Source organism: Chiloscyllium plagiosum, chromosome 5, assembly GCF_004010195.1.
Source record: "Chiloscyllium plagiosum isolate BGI_BamShark_2017 chromosome 5, ASM401019v2, whole genome shotgun sequence".
NCBI lineage: Eukaryota > Metazoa > Chordata > Chondrichthyes > Orectolobiformes > Hemiscylliidae > Chiloscyllium > Chiloscyllium plagiosum.
This window is the reverse complement of record NC_057714.1, coordinates 108,592,478-108,613,202: the sequence shown is the minus strand read 5'-3', so window position 1 is coordinate 108,613,202 and position 20,725 is coordinate 108,592,478. Positions and strand designations below refer to the sequence as shown.

Below are 20,725 nucleotides of genomic sequence, written 5' to 3'. Positions count from 1 at the left end.
GTGGTTAGCACTGCTGCCCTAACAGCGCCAGAGACCTGGGTTCAATTCCCGCTCCAGCAACTGTCTGTGTGGAGTTTGCACATTCTCCGTGTGTCTGCATGGGTTTCCACTGGGTGCTTCAGTTTCCTCCCACAGTCCAAAAATGTGCAGGTTAGGTGAATTGGTCATGCTAAATTGCCCGTAGTGTTAGGGGCAGTGGTAAATGTAGGGGAATGGGTCTGGGTGGGTTGTGCTTCGGCGGGTCAGTGTGGACTTGCTGGGCCAAACGGCCTGCTTCCACACTAAGTAATCTAATCTAAATCTTCGTGGGCGGCATGGTGCCACAGTGGTTAGCACTGCTGTCTCACAGTGCCAGAGACCCAGGTTCAATTCCCGCCTCAGGTGACTGACTGTGTGGAGCTTGCACATTCTCCCCGTGTCTGTATGGGTTTCCTCCAGGTGCTCGGTTTCCTCCCACAGTCCAAACATGTGCAGGTTAGGTGAATTGGCCATGCTAAATTGCCCGTAGTGTTAGGGGCAGGGGTAAATGTAGGGGAATGGGTCTGGGTGGGTTGCGCTTCAGCGGGTCAGTGTGGACTTGTTGGGCCAAGGGCCTATTTCCACACTAAGTAACCTAATCTCTCAGATTAATCAAGCAACAGCCTGACATTGATTGTAAGGTTATGATTCCGTGACTATGATCCAAGGAAACACAATCATCAACCTGACACAATGTGGTCAAGGAATTGCTGCCCTGGAAGTTGTCAATATTGACTTCAGACCCCATAAAGTTTCATGGCATCAAGTCAAACAAGGGCAAGAACACATCTTGCTAATTTTTCCATAGACTCCTCCTTCACCAATTAATGCATGAGGAAACTCCAAAACAAAACCCTTCCTCAATGATGGGGGAGGGCTCAACACACTAGTGAAAACATGAGACTGAAGATTTGCAACAAACTTCAAGTGTCAAGTGGATGATGCAACTTGACCTGCACTTGACATTTCCAGCATTACAGGTGCCAGTCTTCTGCCAATCTTACTCACTCCACGCAATATCAAAAAATGCTAATTGCACTGGATACTGGAAAGGCTATGGTCTCCAACAATATTCTATAAGTAGCACTGGAGACTTGCATTCTAACCAAGGTGAATCAGTACAGTTACAACATATACATCTACCTCAATGTGGAAAATTGCCTCAACAAGTCACATACACAAAAACTCAGGACAAATCCAATCTAGCCAATGATTGCCCCAGTCTACTCTCGATCATCAAAAAAAGGGTGTCATCAACAGTATTATCAAGAAAGACCTGCTCAGTCATGCCTAGTTTGGGTTCCACCAAGGACAATCGGTCCTGACCTCATTACAGCCTTATTCAAAAATGGACAAAACAGCTAAATTCCAGAGGTGAGGTGAGAGTGACAGCCCTTGATATCACAATTACATGTGATAGACTGTCACATCAAACAGTCCCAACAAAACCAGAGTCAATAGAAATAGAGGGGAAAACTCTGCTGGTTGGAGTCATTCCTTATGCACAACTGCAATATGCTCAGCACCATTCATGATGCTTTAGGTACTGAAACACTATATTCATTGCAACAAGTGGATATTAAAAAACTGATGTTTCAGATGTCAGTTTAGAAAAATAAGAACATTACAACTGCAGCTGGGTTAAAATCTTGGAATTCCCTCCCTGAAAGCATTATGGGTATAACTACAACACATGGACTGCAGTGGTTCAAGATGACAGTTCAACACCTTAACAGCAAATGGGATGGGAAATAAATGCTGACCAGCCAGCTGTGCCCACATCCCACAAGTGAACATTAAAAAAAATTACTAGTCCAGTGAGTGTACCAGTATGCCATCACCTCACCCATTTGGGCTGAGCTTCAATAATGAATTTTAAGTGATTTAAAAACATGAAGAATAATGCATGGGCGTGTCATAAAATGAAATATTCTGTGATTGAATTCAATACAAGTTTTTAAAATTTAGGACTTCTCAACAGAGAAGGACAAATCGCAATTTAATGATAATAAAGCAATCACAAAAATGGGTTCAAACTACTGAAACATGGTGCTAGCATTCATTATTTGTACTCCGGTACTATCATACGGAGGTCAATTTTTTAAAAATTAGTTAACAATCATCCATGCTGACACGTAGAATTTAATATTCAGGATGGTTGCACCTCTACATAAAACCATCGCTCAAATAATTAAATTTGAAACACAAAAGCACTTGTTTTGCAGAATCTACATTGCTTATATTTAATTTGATCACATTGGAGCAATACAATAATTTACATCACTTACTTCCCCCATCTGAATGAACAGATAATTCCCCCTAACAGCAAAGAACACTCAAAAGCAATGTGATGCTGAGTACAGAAGATGGGTAATTGTACTGCAATTGCCAATTAACTGATGGGTTTTATATTAAGTAAAATAAATAGCTTGCATAGAAAGAAAATTGAAATACAATTCCTACAACTATTCACTAAAATCTCTTTTGTATGAAATTTGATAGCTACTAGAATAATAGACTAGAAGCACATTTAGGGCAATTTTTGAAAAAAAGTGTAGAAATAACCAGCAAAGGATAAATTTTACTCGTGTGAATTTTAAAAGCTAAATCATTAACTGTCTTAGTGAGAATGCTTTGATCTCCACTCTACATCTTGACTAAAATGGCAAACGAACACAATAATGCAGTTCGGCACTCAAAGTAGGGAAGGAGAATTTTGATGTTCACTGCTGTTCACAGTCTAATGGCAACCACTGGAATTGCTTTTGTATCGACAGCTGGTTTGGGTATTGCATAAAATTCTTTTAAATACCTCTCCCTATCAAATAACTTACCAATGCTCACCATCATGCATGAGGTAATGTACCAAATACCATTGTACCACAGTCTGATAAAAAGTAAAACTCCAGGCTAAGCCCAGGATAATAAGACTAAAATATGGACTTTTACCCTTTCTTTTGGATAATGACTTGAACATCTGGATGTTTTTCTTTTCCCTTTGGCTGGTTCTTTTATTTCTCTTCTTAAAAAAAAACTGGTTTTGTATTTTAAGATGGTGCCTCAGAATGGCATCTTTGTACAATTTTAAAAGGTATTCCTGTACTCGAGTACACCTGACAAAATCTAATTCTAATCTTTTGGAGAGGGAAAACTTTAAGTTGTTTGGAGGAACATGGTAAATAAAGGAGAAAGAAAATCAAATGTTAAAAAAAAATCTACAAATATCAAATACTGAGATGCATTCTATGCTTTATTCAGCCACACAAAGAAATGCTGAAAAGTGATGGTGTTTGACTGCCCTCAGGTGCATGCCAATCCCACATCGCAGAAGCGTGCTGCTCATCTACTCCCAAAATTTTGGCAATGCTTCACTTTGGGTTATTCAAGTATAGTACTCACGCATAATATTTTGATCTTTTTCTTTTTTAACATAAATTCGTAGGAAATATATCAAAGAAGAATGGTCCTATGTGGATGGACAGTATATTTTACATGATAAAACTGTTTAAAGGCAAAGGATGTAACCACAATTCTGAACATATTATATTTGTATAGTGATCCTGTACCAGACTAAAACCACAAGGTGCAAGTAAAAAAGGCCTTTAGCTATTCAGTATTTCATACTACTTGATCAGGGAATTTCAAAAACTGTAAAAGAATTTACCACTCTTCTGGTCCAATGTTAATTTACAGCTGACCTGTCCCTCAAACCCCTTAGCCTGCCATTATCCTTGTTTTTGGAATTCTAGCATAATGAAGATCTCTTGATAATCCTCACATCTTTATTACATTACATAATACTCCATCATAAAATATAATATCAAATATTCAACTACAGCAATTCAGTAGCATTGTTATGTAAAATAGAAATGACTTCCCAAATGTAGTGATATAGGAGATCATCTAGTAAAGAAAAATTGTGTACTTCCCAGTCACATCCAAGATTTTGCATCCATAGTTTACAGAGAAACTCTTCAGAAACATGAGCCAATGCTTGCTGCTCTTAATTAACTTTTCCCAAATGAAAGCAGAATAATTATATTTTGAAAGTGAATTCATCAAACACTTAAGTTATTTATTAAACTTGGTAGCTACACTTTAGGAGCATGTTGTATTTTACACATTATAATGTGCCCACCCTTCTAAATTAACATCTGAAATACCAGAGATTTTCTAATATGCATTTGCATACTGCACAGCATATATGGTGAGACATACTACAAACCTAAATGTATGTCATTTCAGAGGGTAGAAAAATACAAACAAATTTTTTTTTTACAAAAAAGGAGCTTGGACCTCTAACCCAAATTGTTTTAAAAATCATATTTTGAAATAGGTAGGATCAAGAGCCTGAAGAGTCATGCCATCTTAAACCTCTGCTTACTTGATACAATTTACAATCGTAAAGAGAAGTGATTTCACCATAGCAACAGAATGTGTTTGATATTGCAAATTGCTGTTATAAAACAGCACATCTTGATTTATGTGAAATGCAACAGTATTCATAATGCACTATTTTAAAATTGTGCATTCTGTTGTGCAAATGTTTGCAAAACTTTGTCACAGTATCATCTGCTTATTCTATTGTAATTTTTCTTCTTTTTTATTGTGGAAAACACCTAAGTTGATCAGGCCCTTGCTTATTGAAATGCTGACCAACCTCAATTTGGTGTCAATCAATTCTGTAGCCTACTCTATAGAAAACCCCAATTCTGCAAACCAACCAACTCCCCAAATTATTAACAATAAAAAAAAATCGAATAAATATAAAAACAATTGTTGGGCAATACAGAACATGAATATTGCTAAAACAATGGCATGTTTTGTCAAAGCTTTTCATACAAGCAAGTGCATCACATCGCAAGCCCAAATGAATTTTAAATTATTTGTCAGCATAATTCTTCTCACACATAGAATTATCCAGCAAGTGTTGGACACAGTGCTTCAAATTTTGCAAGTGTAGACTAATTGAGTACAGAAAGTATGAACAGAATGAGCATGTATAACCACTGTACCTGTTTCAACTCACCAATATAGGTGAGTCATTCATTGGTTCTTTTCCCAAAGCAATGCCTTGATCAAAGTCAACCTGCTTGGTTTAAAATTTAAACAAACTTATCAGTTAAATCTTAATCATTGGTAGAGGCATTGCCATGAAAAATAACAATCAGTATTCTCTTCTTGTGCAATGTAATTGTTGATTTTCCCCTTAAATTGGCACTACTGCAAAATGTCTTGATGAGTGCAAGTCGAAAAGCTTTGACAAAATGTCTCAAAATTCAAAAAAGAGTATTGGCTGAGGTGCTAGGAAAATTAGTCTACAGATAAAAGTATTGACAGGGACTTTACAGGTTTGGAAGCATTGTAATGGAAAATCTGAAAACAATGGGAGAGTTAGAACTACAGAAAATAGGAGCAGGGTAAACCCTATGAATTATCCAACTCAGTAAGCTGTTCCCACATCCTCCCCATATCCTTTGGTCCCTTTAGCCCAAGACCTATACCGAACTCCTTGAAACATTCAATCTTTATTCTTATAAACCCCAATGAATATAATCCTAACAGATTCGGTCTCTCTTCATGTCACTCCTGCCACTCCAGGAATTAGTCTGATAAACTTTCATTGCACTTCATCCATAGCCAGAACATCCTTCCTAAAGATAAAAAACTGCACATTGTACTTCAGCTGTGGTCTCACCAAGGCATAGCACAATTGCAGCTAGACATCCCTGCACCTATACTCGACTCCTCTTGTTATGAAGGGCAACATATTATTTGCCTTCTACACCAACTACTGCATATGTATGTTTACTTTCAGCAATTGATGTACAAGGACACCCTCATCTCGCTGGACCTCCTCCCTTCTAAATATATCTCCATCCAGATAATAATCTGCCTTTCTATTTATGCTACCAAAGTGAATGACCCCACATTTATCCATATTATACCTCATTGTTAGCGGCAGGGGGGGGGGGGGGTGGAAAGAGGAGGAGGGGAGGGGAGAGGAGAGAGAAGAGGAGAAGACGAGGGCCTAGTGGCATTAAACCAGAGATCCACATAATTTTCTATGGACCGTGGTTTGAATCCCCCCACAACAGATGGTGAAATCTGAATTTGATAAATGCCTGGAATTAATAGACTAACGTTGACCATGAAACTGCTATCAATTGTCAGTTCATTGATCCTCTTTAGCAAAGGAAATCATTATCCGTTCTGGCCTACATGTAACTCCAGACTCTCAGCAATGTGGTTGACTCTAGCAGTTAGGATGGACTCTGACAATTAGAATGCCTACATTCTCAAATGAATAAAAACAAATCTGCCAATTCACTCAACTTGCCCAAGTCACACTGAAAAGTCTCTGCATTCAAATCACAGTTAACCCTCCAACCCAGCTTTATATGGTCTGCAAACTTGGACATAGCACATTTTCTGCCCTCATCTAACTCATTAATATAACAGCCAGGGGGAATCCAAGCACTCACCCCTGCAATAGCCCCCTAGTCACTGGCTGCCACTTATTCGTACAGTTCTTTCTGGTCTGGCAATCACCTTCAACCCTGTATGCTTTCATTTTACATGCCAACATCTCATGTGAGACCTTATCAAAAACCTTCCGAAAGTCTCGCAAATGGATAGGATAGTGAAGCAGGTGTTTGGTATGCTTGCCTTTATTGGTCAGTGCATTGAGAATAGGAGTTAGTAGGTCATGTTGTGGCTGTACAGGACTTTGGTCAGTCCACGTTTGGAATACAGCATGCAATTCTGGTCTCCCTACTACAATGAAGGATCTTGTGAAACTTGAAAGGGTTCGGAAAAAATTTATAAGGATGCTGCCACAGTTGAAGAGTTTGAGCTTATAGGGAGAGGCTGATTAGGTTTGAAACCTCCCCCCAACCCCAAGGTGCATAGAATCATACAATCCCTACCCTGTGGAAACAGGCCCTTTGGCCCAACAAGTCCATACCAATCCTCCCAACAGTAACCCACCCAGACACATTCCCTTATTACTCTACATTTTATCCAGATTAATGCACTTTACCTACACATCCCTGAACACTATGGGCTTGTTGTAAGGTTAGAGGAGAAAGATTTAAAAGGAACCTAAGGGGCAGCTTTTTTTTTTTAAAAATGCAGAGGGTAGTGCATGTATGAAATGAGCTGCCAAAGGTGGAGGCTGGTACAAATTACAACATTTAAAACGCATCTGGATGAGTATAAGAATATGAAGAGTTTAAGAAGAATATAGGACAAATGCTGGCAAATGGGACTAGATTAATTCAGGGTATCTGGTCAGCATGTACAAATCGAACTGATTTGTACATCTATGACTCAAGTCCAACTCAACTACATTCAATAGCTCTCCCAGTTAACACACCTAGTTACATCCTTTAAAAAGTCCAGATTTCTCAAACATGATTACCCTTTCATAAATCCAAACTTCTTTCAAATCTTGTCACTGTTTGCCTCAGTGTTCTACTGTTAAATTTTTATAATGGACTCATTTTTATGATGGATATTTCCCACTACTCACGTCAGGTTAACTGGTCTACAATTCTATCCACTTTTTTAAAAAATGATGGGGTTACATTAGCTAATCTCCAATCTGTAGGAACGGTCCAGAGTTTATAGAATCTTGAAAGACAATTATTAATGGATCCATTATTTCTAGGGTCACTTCTTTAAATACTCTGACATGCAAATTATCACTCCCTAGGTATTTACTGCCTCTTACACCCACCAATTTCCCCACCACCATTTCCCTACTAAACCGATTTCCTTCTGTTCCTCCATCTCATTAAACTATGCTCCTCAACATTTGTGGAATGTTATTTGTGTCCTCCTTTGTGAAAGCAATCAATTATGCATTTGACTGGTCTGCGATCACTTCATTCCCCATTATAGCTTTTTCTGACTGTAAAGGACTTGCATTTGCCTTAATGAATCTTTTTCTCTTCACAATCTGTTTGCATGTTACCCGCAAGCTTAGGCTTGTACTCTACTTCCCCCTCTTCATCAATCCCTTTGTCCTCTATGACATGAGGAACTGCTGAAAAAAGCACAACACTTGCATTTACACAAGATCCTTTGTACACCATTATTGTCTTGGTAAGCATCTTCCTCTGTCACAGTTGAGGTACTAACAATTATTTTAGGTTAAAGGTCAGAGTAGATTGAGCAAAGGGTGCAATTGACATGGTGTGAATATAACATATGGAAAAAACAACAAAATGGGATTTTTGGCATGGATGATCAAGGAAAGAAAAAAAAATCACAATTGCATTGATCTAAGTAAGGCAAAGAGAACCTACATTGTAAGTCTCAATTAATTTGTTTTCCATTCTCATAAGATTTAAGAGCTCTCGTTCAAAGCACTCCACTACCATGTGCTATTCATTATATGTATAATAAGGATATCCCAGTCGGTTGCGAGGAACCCCTTGAAAGAATCCTAGTCTCATTCATCAAAAATAACTTCCTTTCACATGATTAGGAAAAAGCTTTAAGGTGATTAGCAATTTTACCATGAGATCCCAAACAGTACTGTGTACAAGTTGATGGTCAGTCATGATGCAACGAAACTGCCAACAGAGTAAGGAAAAGAAATTATAGGGTTCAACTTGTGGGACAATCAGATGATAAACTCAGGGCAGGTGTAGCTGTGCTGGAAGGACACACATGGAAAAGCTTCACCATAAATTAACAGGCAGGAAATGACTGGAAAAGCAAGTGAGTTACATGCACAAACATTGTATTGTATTGTAGATTATATATTTTGATTAATAAATATTCTAACTATACTTGTACAATGTAAACATAGATTTGTCAATTACAATGGCATAATTATAACTTTTTGTGTATCTCAGTCAATTTAGTACATATTCTACTCGCTCCTCACAATGTGGTCACCTCTGAAATGAGCCCTTAGGTCCTTTAAGCCAAATGAAAACCCAAATTTTATGAATACTTCATATATATTGTGTAGAATGATAAAATGCCTCTCCAATATTGCTGCCTGATCTGCTAAGTGCTTGTAGATCTTTTGGATTTAATTTAATACCTGCAGTATTTTACTTTTGCACATTCACATTCTCTTGGCTGAGACGATGGAAACAAACTCGAGGGGCCATTAAGAATTCAGTCACCTAACTGCCAGAACGCATTTACTGCAGGAACAGGTCCCTCATCAGCTAGTTCTGTCTTCCATACTTTAACCAGCCGAGCCTTGCTATAATGAAGAAGTCAGACTGCAAATGTTAATCAATACTGCGATTCAACGCAGCTTAATTGAGAGTCTAATGTTCAGCCGCTGTATCTGCCAACCCACCCCACAAAAGACCTTTAAATGTCACAGTTGACAGGCCTATGTAATCTTGCAAAAAATCTTTGAGGACCAAATAATTTTGCAGAGAACAGCATAACAGTACTATTTTGTGAATATAAATGCTTGGAAAAAAAAAAGAATATTTCAGTTTCCAACAGAGCACATCTTTTTTCCACTGCTTGAATCTTTAAATTCAAGCTGCTCAAAAGAATGCCACAAATAAGTGGCCCTTTTAAGATTAACACCAGTTTTCATAGCCTGACGGTTAATCAATTAACCTCCTTCACAAATTAAATTACATTTGTAAAACACTAGATTTTATATTGGAGCCACGTATGCTGCAGAGTTGTACTTCAAGAATTTAGCTCCCAACACCTGCAAAAATCAAATGAGCAGCCATTAATTAGCAACCATATTAGAGTCACAGAGATATACAGCACAGAAACCGACCCTTCGATCCAATTCATCCATGCCGACCACATGTCCGATATAAATCAAGTCCTGTTTGCCAACATTTGGTGCATATCCCTCTAAACCCTTCCTATTGATGACTTTTAAATGCAGCATACTATCACCCGCCATCACCTCTTCTGGCACCATGCACTGTGAAAAAGTTGGTCCTTAGGTTCCTTTTAAATCTTTCCCCTAAACCTATGCCCTCTAATTTCAGACTCCCATATCCTGTGAAAAAGGCCTTGTCTATTTAGTCTATCCATGCCCTCATGATTTTATAAACCTCTAAGGTCACTCCTCAGCTTCCGATGCTCCAAGGAAAATAGCCCCAGTCTATTCAGCCTCTTCTCTATAGCTCAAACCCTCCAAACCTGGCATTCTTGTAAATGTTTTCTGTACCAAAGTTTCATAAGATCCTTCCTATAGCAGGGAGACCAGAATTGCAAGCTGCACTCCAAAAGTAGCCTAATATGTACAGCCACAACATGACCTCCCAATTCCTATACTCAATGCTCTGACCAATAAAGACAAGCATACCAAAAGCCTGCTTTGCTATCTTATCCACTTTCAAGGAACTATGAACCTGCACTCTAAGTTCTCTTTGTTCAGCAACACATCCCAGGTCCTTACCATTAAGTGGACAAGTCTTGCTCCGATTTGCCTTTCCAAAATGCAGCACCTCACATTTATCTAAATTAAACTCCATCTGCCATTCCTCAGCCCGGTGGCCCGGCTGATCACGATTTCTTCTTTGCTGTCCACTACACCTCCAAGTTTGGTGTAATCTGCAAACTTACTAACCATATCTCCTATATTCAATTCCAGCCTCGGGTGACTGTGAAATTTGCACATTTTCCCCTTATCTGTGTGGGTTTCTCCAGGTGCTCTGGTTTCCTCCCACAGTCAGAAGATAAGCAGGTGAGGTGGATCAGCCATGCTAAATTGCCCATAGTGTCTAGGGATGTGCATGATAGGTGGGTGAGCCATGCGATACGTGGGATTACAGGGATAAATGGGGGGGGGGGGGGGGGGGGGGGTGTCTGGATGGGATACACTTCAGTGGATTGGTATAGGCTCGATGGGCTGAATGGCTTGCTTCCACACTGAATGGATTCTATGATTTTATGAAGGATAAGATTAAACTGGGAAAAAATTTCTGATGGAAGATGTCATTCCAGGCTTGCCAACTATTTAAGTACCACAGGGATCACTGCTGGGACCTCAATTACTTAGAAGCTATGTTTTGATCTGAATAAAGGAACCAAGTGGATTATATTCTTGAAAAGAGGCAAACAGATTAACTTTTTTATTATCTTGCATTCATTAGTACAGGTACAGGAATGCCAAACTTCAAAGGGAATAAGAATTTATACTTAGAGTCATAGAGATGTACAACATGGAAACAGACCCTTTGATCCAACCTGTCCATGCCGACCTGATATTCCAAAGCAATCTACCTCCACCTGCCAGAACCCGGCCCATATCCCTCCAAACTCTTCCTATTCATATACCCATGCAAATGTCTCTTAAATGTTGCAATTGTAACAGCCTCCACCACTTCCTTTGGCAGCTCATTCCATACATGCACCACCCTCTGTGAAAAGGTTGCCCCTTAGGGCTCTTTTATATCTTTCCCCTCTCACCCTAAACCTATGCCCTGTAGTTCTGACTCCCCCACCCCAGGGAAAAGACTTTGTCTATTTACCCTATCCATGCCCCTCAATTTTGCAAACCTCTAAAAGGACACCCCTCAGCCTCCGACGCTCCAGGAAAAACAACCCCAGCCTGCTCAGCCTCTCCCTATAGCTCAAATCCTCCAACCTTGGCAAAATCGTTGTAAATCTTTTCTGAACCTTTTCAAGTTTCACAACATCCTTCTCATAGGAAGGAGACCAGAAATGCACGCAATATTCCAACAGTGGCCTAACCAATGTCCTGTACAGCTGCAACATGACCTCCCAACTCCTGTACTTAATACTCAGATCAATAAAAGCATACCAGACGCCTTCTTCACTATCTACCTGCGATTCCACTTTCAAGGAGCTATGAACTTGCACTCCAAGGTCTCTTTGTTCAGCAACACTCCCTAGGACCTTACCATTAAGTGTATAAGTCCTGCTAAGATTTGCATTCCCAAAATGCAGCACCTCGCATTTATCGGAATTAAAAACTCCATCTGCCACTTCTCAGCCCATTGGCCCATCAAGTCAAGATGCTGTTGTAATCTGAGGTAACCCTCTTCACTGTCCACTACACCTCCAATTTTGGTGTCATCTGCAAACTTATTAACCATACCTCTTATGCTCACATCCAAATCATTTACGTAAATGACAAAAAGTAGAGGACCCAGCACCGATCCTTGTGGCACTCCACTGGTCACAGGCCTCCAGTCTGAAAAACAACCCTCCACCACCACCCTGTCTTCTACCTTTGAGCCAGCTCTGTATCAAAATGGCTAATTCTCTCTACATTCCATGAGATCTAACCTTGCTAACCAGTCTCCCATGGGGAATCTTGTCGAACGCCTTACTGAAGTCCATATAGATCACATCTACCACTCTGCCTTCAGCAATCCTCTTCGTTACTTCTTCAAAAAACTCAATCGAGTTTGTGAGACATGATTTCCCACGCACAAAGCCATGTTGATTGCCCCTAATCAGTCCTTGCCTTTCCAAATACATGTACATCCCGCCCCTCAGGATTCCCTCCAACAACTTCCCCACCACCGACGTCAGGCTCGCTGGTCTATAGTTCTCTGGCTTGTCCTTACCGCCCTTCTTAAACAGTGGTACCACGTTTGCCAACCTCCAGTCTTCCGGCACCTCACCTGTGACTATCAATGATACAAATATCTCAGCAAGAGGCCCAGCAATCACTTCTCTAGCTTCCCAGAGTTCTAGAGTACACCTGATCAGGTCCTGGGGATTTATCCACTTTTATGCGTTTCAAGACACCCAGTACTTCCTCCTCTGTAATATGGACATTTTGCAAGATGTCACCATCTATTCCCCTACGTTCTATATCTTCCATACCCTTTTCCACTAAATGCTGATGCAAAATACTAGTTTAGTATCTACCCCATTTTCTGCGGCTCCACATAAAGGCTGCCTTGCTGATCTTTGAGTGGCCCTATTCTCTCCCTGGCTACCCTTTTGTCCTTGATGTATTTGTAAAAACCCTTTGGATTCTCCTTAATTCTATTTGCCAAAGCTATCTCATGTCCCCTTTTTGCCCTCCTGATTTCCCTCTTAAGTATACTTCTACTTCATTTATAATGTTCTACGGATTCACTCGATCTATCCTGTCTATACCTTAGATATGCTTCCTTCGTTTTCTCAACCAAACCCTCAATTTCTTTAGTCATCCAGCATTTCCAATACCTACCTGCCTTTCCTTTCACCCTAAAAGGAATATACTTTCTCTGGATTCTAGTTATCTCATTCCTGTAGGCTTCCCATTTTCCAACCGTCCCTTTACCTGCGAACATCTGCCCCCAATCAGCTTTTGAAAGTTCTTGCTTAATACCGTCAAAATTAGCCTTTCTCCAATATAAACTTCAACTTTTAGATCTGGTCTATCCTTTTACATCACTATTGTAAAACTAATGGAATTATGGTCGCTGGCCCCAAAGTACTCCCCCACTGACACCTCAGTCACCTGCCCTGCCTTATTTCCCACTTCTGGACAAGAGGTTATTTATTGGTTGAGGTATTACTACAGAAAATGCAAAAGGTTGTTATTGCCCCAAGATTTTCTTTCATCTGGAGACAAGTTGATCTGATTGGTCAAGGTGCTACCATGTGTCATACCTACCATGACTTTGTTGAATTGAAAAAAGTACTAATCCTGCACACAACCTGTTTGCAGGTTATTGTGCCCTTCACACAACTAACTGAGTCACATTGAAAACCCAACTGTAGGTCTTAAATTGGTTCAAAAATAGAATTTGTTGGCAAAACTCAGCAGACACTCTGAAGAGACACTGGATGCAAAATATTAACTGTGCTTTCTTCCCACATATGCTGTCAAGCCTGTTGAGTTTCACCAGGCATTTCTGTTTTAATTTTAGATCTCTAGCATCCATGCTTTTGTTTTATTATATTGTCTTAAATTGGTTGTTACTGTAATTCTCAGGACGCTTGGGATTGTTCAGAAATTTTTTTGTTTCATTCGGGGGATAATGGCATCGTTGGCCAAATCAGCATTTATTTCCCATCGCTACTTCCACAGAGAGCAGTTAAGAGTCAACCACATTGCTGTGGAAATGGAATCTCATATAGGCCAGGCCAGGTAAGGTTGGCAGCTTTCTCCCCGAAAAAAGATATTAGTGAACCAAATGGGTTTTTCCCAGCAATTGACAATTGTTTCATGGTGTAATTAGACTCTTAATTCCAGATTTTTATTGAATTCAAATTCCACTATCTGCCATGGTAAGATTTGAATCTGCATCCCCAGAACATTACCTAGGTCTCTGGATTAATGGTCTAGTAATAATACCATAAGGCCATCATCTTCTCTAAATGATGAAACGATGTCCAATCACAGAATCATATCCAAAAGCATTTAAACAACAGTACCATGGTGCTTTTCTCATGGCAATCCTTCAACCACAGTCAATTTGTCTGCTATTAAGCTTGAGAGCCAACTGTATTCTTATGTATTCCCCATCAGCACACCTCAACCAGAGTCCACTAATCACGAATTAGCACCGACACTACTGATTTCTTTCAGAAACGCAGCACCCATGGACCAGTTGAACCAGGAACATTCCTTGTCACAGTGGACGTTTCAGCATCCTCCGTGATGGTATTGCGGCAACAGTCTCAGTACTCAACACCAACAACTGTCAATCTCCGAGCACCATCCTACAACTCATCCGCTTTATCCTCGACCACGACATTTTCACCTTTGACAACCAGTTCTTCATCCAGACACACACAACAGCCATGGGGATCAAATTTGCACCCCAATATGCGAACATTTTCAAGCACAGGTTTGAACAAAACTTCTTCTCTACAAAGGACCTCGAACCAACAGAGGAAGAAAATGTCGTCAGTGTACCTGATGTACAGACATCAGGTACACTGACGACATTTTCTTTCTCTGGACCCATAGCGAGGAGTCACTGAAATAATTACACAGTGATATCAATGGGTTTCATCCCACCATGGACTACTTTTTATTATCTATCTCATTCTTGGACACAGGCATCTCTATCAATAATGGGTACCTCACTCTAACGCAAACCCACAGATAACCTCACGATGCTACATGATGTGAAACATTAAAACAACCATCCCCTGTGGACCAGCCGTACGCGTACACAGGGTCTGTTCAGATGAGGAAGAACGTGACGGGACCTGGAAGTACTCAAGGATGCCCTCATAAGAGCAGAGTATGTATGATGCTCAACTCATCAGCCACCAGTTCTGATGTGCCACAGCAAGAAACTGTAATGACCTCCTCAGGAGATAGACACGAACCACAACCGATAGGCTACCCTTCGTTGCCCAGTAACCGAAAAACTATGCCATGTTCTTCGCAGCCTGCAACACGTTATCAATGAGGATGAGCACCTCGCGAAGACCTTCCTCATGCCTCCACTTATCATTAAACAACCACCAAACCTCAAACAGATCATTGTTCGTAGCAAAGTGCCCAGCTTTCAGGACAACACCGCCACAGTAGACGCAGCAAGACATGTCAAAGTGTCGACACTGATACCACCATTACACATGGGGACACATCCCGCTGTGTCTCATATGCTGTAGGCAAGGATGCCCTGAAGCATGGTACATTGGTGAGACCGAGCAGAGGCTACAGCAACGGATGAATGGACACCGCACAACAATCAGGAGTGTTCCCTCCCAATCGGAGAATACTACAGTGGTCCGGGACTTTCAACCTCTGGCCTTCGGGTGAATGTCCGCCAAGGTGCACTTCGGAACAGGCAACAACGCAAAGTGATCAAGCAGAAGCTGATAGCCAAGATCGGTACCCATGGGGTTGGCCTCAACTGGGACCTTGGGTTCATGTTACACTACAGGTGACCCCACTGCACTACAGATACACACTTCTACAGACACTCACTCCTACAGACCCATACACTCACGCAGATCCTCTCTTGTACGCTCACACATACACTCCCACACTCTCACGCACACACTCACAGACTCCTATACCTTTATCCTCACACACGTACACTCTCACAGACACTCATACCCGACCACACACAAACCCACACTCTCACACAAGTTTGTGGGGTGAATTTGTACTTGCAGAATTAGATTTTATTTTGCTCAAAAACTGCATGAATCCATGTAAGATTCTGTAAATCCTTTTTTTAAAGATTAGAATCAGTCTGAACATTGTGGCACAGTCTCACACAGGGCATGTCGCAGCTTCAATGTATTATCTGGGCCAACATGACACCAATTGTTAAAGTTCACTTGAGAATGTAACTTTAAAAAAAGTTCTGCGATTTACATATGAAAGAACTGAAACCAACATGTTTATTCTAAAAGAGGAGACTTAAACAATCCAGGTCTTTTTCAATATATGAATTCAGTGACATCATACTGTAAACTCGCGCTATAAATTCTGTGTCTTATGATCTTATATGCCACAACCACCTGAAGGAGCAGCGGTCCGAAAGCTAGTGCTTCCAAATAAACCTGTTGGACTATAACTTGGCATTGTGTGATTTTTAACTTTGTACACCACAGTCCAACACCAGCATCTCCAAATCACCCTTTTCTCATAAGTATAAATTACTGTACCTTTAAAATTTGATATTCTGGAGTCTGTCCTGATAAATGCAAATATGAAATTTTAACAGCAAGTCTCTTTCTCAGTAACACAAGCATTCTGTAGTACCAGGTGACAATGTACTGCAACCAAATTTGCTAAGTGCGACAGCAAGTTGTGCAGAAGATGCAGAGTATGCACTGGCACCCAGATAAATTGAGGCTGTCCTCTTTGACAGGAGGAATAGAAATGTAGGGGTACGGGTGGGTTGCGCTTCGGCGGGTTGGTGTGGACTTGTTGGGCCGAAGGTCCTGTTTCCACACTGTAATGTAATCTAATCTAATATTTAAATGCGGACACTTCCGTATGCAGCAGTACTGAGGTTTATGGATGCTCGTATAGATAAATCACAAAGTTAACATACAGGTATATTAAATAAATAGGAAAATCCTATGGAATATTAGTCTTTATTGCAAGGGCAATCAAGTATGCATCAAAACAACAGCAAAAACTAAGCATTCCAGATAGTCCAAGCTAAGAACACAACTGAATGTTGTGTTCAAAGTTTGTGAGAAGATTTGTAGCTCGGGTGCTCGTTGTTGTGGTTCTGTTCGCCGAGCTGGGAATTTGTGTTGCAGATGTTTCGTCCCCTGTCTAATGTTGTGTCTTAAATGATCAATGACATTCTGAAAACAGAGCTAACTGTAGCCAATATAAGATTGTGCAACTAATGGGAAAGACACCAGTTTGCTGTAAATCTGCTATTAGCCACACCACAGATGAACCACAGAAGCTTGATTATTTATTGGATTGAACATAGATATTGCCACTTGCCACATTAAAATTTCAATATCAATGTAATCCAAATGACAAGATCAGCACTGCCTTGATTCCAATTGTTCAACTGTCAGAGCTTGTCCTCTCTGCCCATCACTCTTACACAAAAATACAGACCAAAATTTTAAAAAGCAAGCCTGTGTGTATGAAGACAAACAGTAACATTCTGGAGTACATTTCAAGGGCATAATACAACTCAGTTTGCAGTGTCATTCCAATCCTAAGTGAAACAGGCCATGTTATCAATGTCATGTCAATGGCCTTGACTTTGCAAATACACATTTACCAATGCCTTTACTAAATACTCTGCTAGCTCAAATTGTTTTGCACTGGTTTCTCTATTAAATACTAGTAAAAGCACTGCTTAAATTTATTTACTGTATTACAATTGGTGAGTCAGTTCTCAGCTGGCAAGCCAAGAAATATTGAAGTTTCAATCCTGCATCAAGGCAACCTGCACTACTACTCACAAAAATGACCAGGTCCTTAATAAATGAACCTGTTCCACTCTAGGATTTTTTCAGCAACAGAAAAATGCTTGCAACTCAAAGCCACAGAAATCTAATGGCAATATATTTATACCATGTTCCTTGTTCAAAGAGGCACATGATTCCAAAAACCGTAATTCCTAAAATACACCAAAAGTAGTCTAGTCCTGAAAGAAGTCCAATTGTTTACTTCCACATCCAGAAAGCACATCAAACACAGGATGCTCCAAAATGAATCTCAACATATATAAGGCAATTGCTGCATTAGGCAATAATCTATTTACTGCAATCATAAATATCTAGATAGCAGCCAGATTCTGGACAGACTGAAACATTATAAAACTGAGAGCATAATTATCTCATAATTGCAAAATCCTTCTGGCTGTTTAGGGTGAAGGTATCAAGGCAGTTATTTCTGCTGAAGGTACCTTTGTGCAATATTTATGTTTTGAAATATTTAATAGCTTGGTAATAAATCTCAACCTACTAACATTAAGTTGAAATCCTGCACAGATACTACACAAGCGTATTTTTCCTTCAGGTAAATAACTTGCTGTTGTAAACCAACCTTCATTGTTCACTGCTCATCAAACTTCATCACTAAACTGATGCAACATTATACATAAATTATTAAAATCAAAAGGTAAAACTTGCAACATTGAATGCAGATAAAAGGCCCACTTATTATAAGGAACATCTATTTTAAAATGGTGAATCCAAGTTTCACTAAACTATAACGTTATTGTTTATGGAGCATCCAACTATTTTAAGTCGAAGTTTACATTTCAAAATAGTGTGTAATGTTAACATTTAAAAAACTACTTTTAGAATAAGTGTTACCGACTGCAGTCTGTAATACTCTTTTAAAAGACACTCTACAAACAAATTCCAAGAAATACATCACTGTAATAATGCTTGTATCTCTACCAGCTGTCGCTGAAAAGCTAAAACAAAGCTGGCCCTGGGGGAGGGGAAGTTAAGGACAGTCATTACGCGGGGTTAGGTTTCCCAGAGAATTCCTTTGTGAATTAAAGCCGCTGGAACAAACCAGAAAAAACACATTTAACATGCATCACACCGACTCATGACACAAAACAAAGCTCCATCCTGGGGAAGAATAGGCAATCATTGCATGAGGTTAATTAATCCAATAAAGTCTCTTAATAAAAAACTTTAAAAGTTGTTGGCAGCTAACTAGATACATTAGTTCCTAAAATTAGTAACACACCACCATTCGGTAGTAAAACAAAGTAAGGCTGAGGAAGGAAGGCAAGTCAGCCATTACACGAGGTTAGTTATTCCAGAGATTTAATCTAGAGTTTTACGTTAATGTAAAAATACAATCTAAATAGTTACGGGATCTTTTGGATCAAGCAATAATGATTAGGTTAAGGAAATACCGACAAACGAGAACGAGTTGCAAGATTTTCGAAAACAAGCAATGTCTTTCAGCTTCCTGCTCAGCCTACACAAATTTATAAAGGTTACAAGATCTTGTAAAGAAAAGGAATAACGTCTCTAAATAACGAGTTCATGGAAATACACGGATATGTAAAATACACTTTGTATAAAACACAGAATAAAACGGTGTTCCCACAAGCTCATGTTTAGACATTATTGCTTGTTACACAAGGTCGCTTGTGGAAACATTGTTTTATTCTTTAGAAAAAAAAGTCTAGCTGGAGTATTTTCTATAACAAGTAATAATGCCATTAAAATTTCTGCTAACCCTATGTCAATGCACAGCTATATAAAAACTGGTTGTAAGAGCTTACAAAACAAGCACGAATGTTTGCAAATGATGAACATTGCCGTCTCTGGGTTAAAAGACAGAAGCTGCTGCTCACTCAGTGCACAGGCTGGGCTGTGCCAGGCGCTTTTTACTCACCCACTGATCTGTATCCTAATATCGCAACCTTACGGGACTTCGGTTGTGGCATGTTAACAACGAGGTTCAAGCCAAAAAAAAGTTTTTTTTTGAAAAAATAATGTTTTTGCTGTTGTTTCCTGTTTAAGAAAAAAATCAAATTACAGGCCGACAACCCCCCCAGGACAAAAAAAAACGTGGGGGGAGGGGAAGGAACTTAATACCACAATAAATTACACTACATGGATTTTTTTTTTAATAAACAACAGGTAAAACAATTAAAAGTGATTTCTATCCGACTGAGGAGGTATGATCTGTCAGGTATTCGCTATCTTTTGGGCTCACGCGTACCGGCGCAGCTCCGGCCCCCTTTCCCGTTCACCAGATTCAACCGGAACCTTCCATCCCAGAGGGCCCGCCCCACTCACCGCCGCTCATTGGTCTGATCCCGCCGGCTCCTCGTCATGTTCCTCGTGACCATTGGCTGTATTGTATGTCAATCAATTATGTCACCCAAACCCCCCCACCCATGCCTGCGACTGCCGGCTGTGGGTGGGCGGAGCAGCTGGTTCCTTAGCAACGCCCGGGGTTGATCTGTTTAACCCCGCCACGCCTTCGTCCCGGGCGCGCAGGTCGCACTGATCGCTGGGAATTGTGGTGCATTTGATTCCCTCCTTAATAAAGCTATGGAATGAGTCGACAAAGAGTGGAGCTGCAAAAATAGCACAGCAGGCCAAGCAGCATTAGAGGAGAAGGGGAGTTGACATTTCAGGTCGGAGTCTTTCATCAAAAATCCCTACTGTGTGGATATAAGGCCATTCGGCCCATAAAGCTTCACCTAGTTTCCCAAGAGCTGTGGTCCATCCAATCCCCATGGTCCTGCATTTTCCCATGATTGCCTATATTGTCCAACAATATAGGCAATTTAGCATAGCCAATCCACCTCATCTGTACATCTTTGGACTATGGAAGGAAACTGCAGCACCCGGT

General features: G+C 40.2%; 1 protein-coding gene across 2 annotated transcripts in view; it reads right to left on the bottom strand.

The window, feature by feature from the left end:
• The window catches only part of rheb (Ras homolog, mTORC1 binding), a 126,483-nt gene extending 106,295 nt beyond the window's left edge, over nucleotides 1-20,188 (bottom strand). The window contains exon 1 of one of the 2 annotated variants that reach the window (XM_043690758.1): nucleotides 20,164-20,188. In XM_043690758.1, the coding sequence (XP_043546693.1) occupies nucleotides 20,164-20,173 (10 nt within the window). In that variant the 5' untranslated portion in view covers nucleotides 20,174-20,188. The other variant, XM_043690757.1, reaches the window with a different exon arrangement.
• Nucleotides 20,189-20,725: the final 537 nt, after the last annotated feature.